Source organism: Neophocaena asiaeorientalis, unplaced genomic scaffold (assembly GCF_003031525.2).
Source record: "Neophocaena asiaeorientalis asiaeorientalis breed wild unplaced genomic scaffold, Neophocaena_asiaeorientalis_V1.1 scaffold418, whole genome shotgun sequence".
Lineage (NCBI taxonomy): Eukaryota > Metazoa > Chordata > Mammalia > Artiodactyla > Phocoenidae > Neophocaena > Neophocaena asiaeorientalis.
Window position 1 is genome coordinate 4,699,112 of NW_020175731.1, and position 2,456 is coordinate 4,701,567.

Genomic DNA, 2,456 nt, shown 5'->3' on the forward strand with positions numbered 1-2,456 from the left:
TCATTTGTAAAAAAAGAAAAAGTTTTATTATGAAACTAGTTTGTATAAAACAGGGTTATACATGGGGTTTTTTTTGTAAGTTTGTAATAAAACAGTAAGAAAAAAAAAAAGGCAGTGATAGAAATTTCCCAAAAGGCAACCCATCAAAACCAACTGGCTGCCACTTTGCGTTTGGACAGTAGCTGCATAAACTTTGTTCTTCTTGAACAGTATTTAATAACATCATTAATACATTAACAAAGTTTCTATAAAGTAAGACACATTGGTGCTGAAGTACATCTGGTGGCCTTTTGATCTCACCTATGAGGACAGTTCTTTACAAAACCACATAGGGAAAATGGCAGTTGTAAGGTGAACTACACATCTAAAATATGCAGAGGTAATAGCATTACATGTTAAAGTATCAAGATATACACATTTTAAACCATTTGTACAAAACTCTATAAATTTTTTCTCTCTCTCTTATGTACAAAAATATCTTAATATATCCCCAAACTGGTTAGGATAGATACAAATAGATTTTTCTTATAATAAAAAAAATTCACAAAAGATTGGAAGCATTCTATGATGAAAAAAGTAGAAAAGATGGTGTGAGGGAGTGGAGCTTGGGGAGGGAGCCCCCCCCTCCTGCAGAGGATTCGGGTTTCAAAGAGCATACTTTCACTGCAGACAAATGTCCACAGCTTATCGGGATGGAGGATACAGAGACGAAAGACACCAACCCATTTCTAGAGGGCTAAGAACTGCGCTTTCAGAGGGGGCGGGGAGGTCAGCTCTGCCTGTTAGTGGTGGGTGGGAGTTTCTACAGGGCGTGTGCTGCTCCCTTCCGCCAGGAGCCCGCTGTTTTTGCGCACAAGCTGCATTTTGTGCATTGACTCGGGTCCTAGTCACTCTTTCTATCTCCGTGAATGACTGGAGTGCACAGATACTGTTCTGAGCGCATTCCTGTTTTGCGAGAGCCTTGCTTCTCAGGCACGCGGCGCTCAGTTGGCGTAGGGGTTGGTTGCCTGGATTTGTTTGTTTTCTTCTTCTCTTCTTCTTTTCTCTCCCTTTCAACATCGCTGACAAGAAAGCACTAAAGATGCAGGTTGCGCGGCGGCCCTGTAACATAAAAACGGGAGAGGTTAGTGTGCACTTGGAGGCCAGTAGTGGGAGCAAAAGGAGGTTTGGGGAGAGATCTGTCAGGTAGAGCGCCTCTTTTGACAGGTCTTAGTACTCTGTTCCCCGCCTCGGCTCTACCCTCCAGTTTTGGAGACCTGGACAAAGCCACTCTCAGAAGCCAAGGCTGAAACAACTAACATACCAGGATTTGAAATCGACGGACTTTAACAAATCATTTAAATCAACCCCCCTCCCTCATCTCCGTGGAGACAGTCCCCCTCCTACAGAAGAAAAAGGATGAATGCAAGAAAATCTCCCCCCATTCCCTCCATAGTGCAACCTACCTGCTTCCGAAGTCCATTCGCACCAGGGCCTGAGCAGGCCGAGCCCCTCAGAACCAGTTGGTGAAGTCGAGCAGTTCTTGCTCCTCGGGGCTGAGAGGGTCGTAGGAGCCCTCGTCCGACGAGTAGGATGAGACCGGCGACCCGGCCATGGAGTTCATGTCGTTGGAGTAGTTGGGGGAGATGGTGGGCGACAGGACGCCCGCCTGGAAGGCGGCGCTCACCGCGTCGTGCTCGTCCAGCAGCTGCTGCAGCGCGCGGATGTACTCGACGGCGGAGCGCAGCGTCTCCACCTTGCTCATCTTCTTGTTGGCCGCGCCGTTGGGGACGTGCTCCCGAAGGGTGGCGAAGCCCAGGTTGACCAGCTTGACGCGGTTGCGCTCGCGCTCGTTGCGGCGCGCCACGGCGGCCGGCTGCTGCTGCGGCAGGCTGTAGCCGAAGCCGCTGAAGTTCAGCCGGCGTTTGCAGCGCATCAGTTCGGGCGAGGACGAGCGCTGTCGCTTGACTTGCTTGGGCGCTGACTTGTGACCGCCCCCTGAGGGCTGGCCGTCGGCCGCGGGGCTCAGCTGAGGCGCCTGCGGCGGCGGCGGCGGCGGCTGCTGCGGAGACAGTAAAGTTCGACTCTGGCTCAAGAGGCCCATCTGCTGCTGCTGCTGCTGCTGCTGCTGCTGCTGCTGAGCGGCAGGAAGGGCTGCGGGCCTGCGCCGCCGCTCTCCATCTTGGCAGAGCTCTCCATGCGCAGCGGCCGGCGAGGAGTCGCGGGATCGGAGCGATCCGGGGACGCGAGGTGCGGGGCGCGCGCTGGGGGGACACAGACAGGACCGGAGGGCCACGAACAGAGAGGGAGAGAAGGGGAGAGATGAAGAGGGAGCCCGGGGAGAAGTTACAAAAATACAAAATCCCCGGGAGACTTCTTAGGGTGGGGAGCAAGGAAGGTGTAACTGCTTCTCCTCCTCCCCCCTCCCCTCCTCCCTTCGCAGGTTGGCTTCGGGAGCCTCGCGTGGCGCTCGCGTG

At 53.1% G+C, this 2,456-nt stretch overlaps 1 protein-coding gene across 1 annotated transcript; it reads right to left on the reverse strand.

Moving 5' to 3' along the window:
- Nucleotides 1-1,492: 1,492 nt before the first annotated feature.
- Nucleotides 1,493-2,178, reverse strand: ASCL1 (achaete-scute family bHLH transcription factor 1). The gene is given in 3 exon segments (XM_024732209.1): nucleotides 1,493-2,050; nucleotides 2,052-2,121; nucleotides 2,123-2,178. Coding segments are annotated over 3 exon segments (684 nt in total).
- Nucleotides 2,179-2,456: the final 278 nt, after the last annotated feature.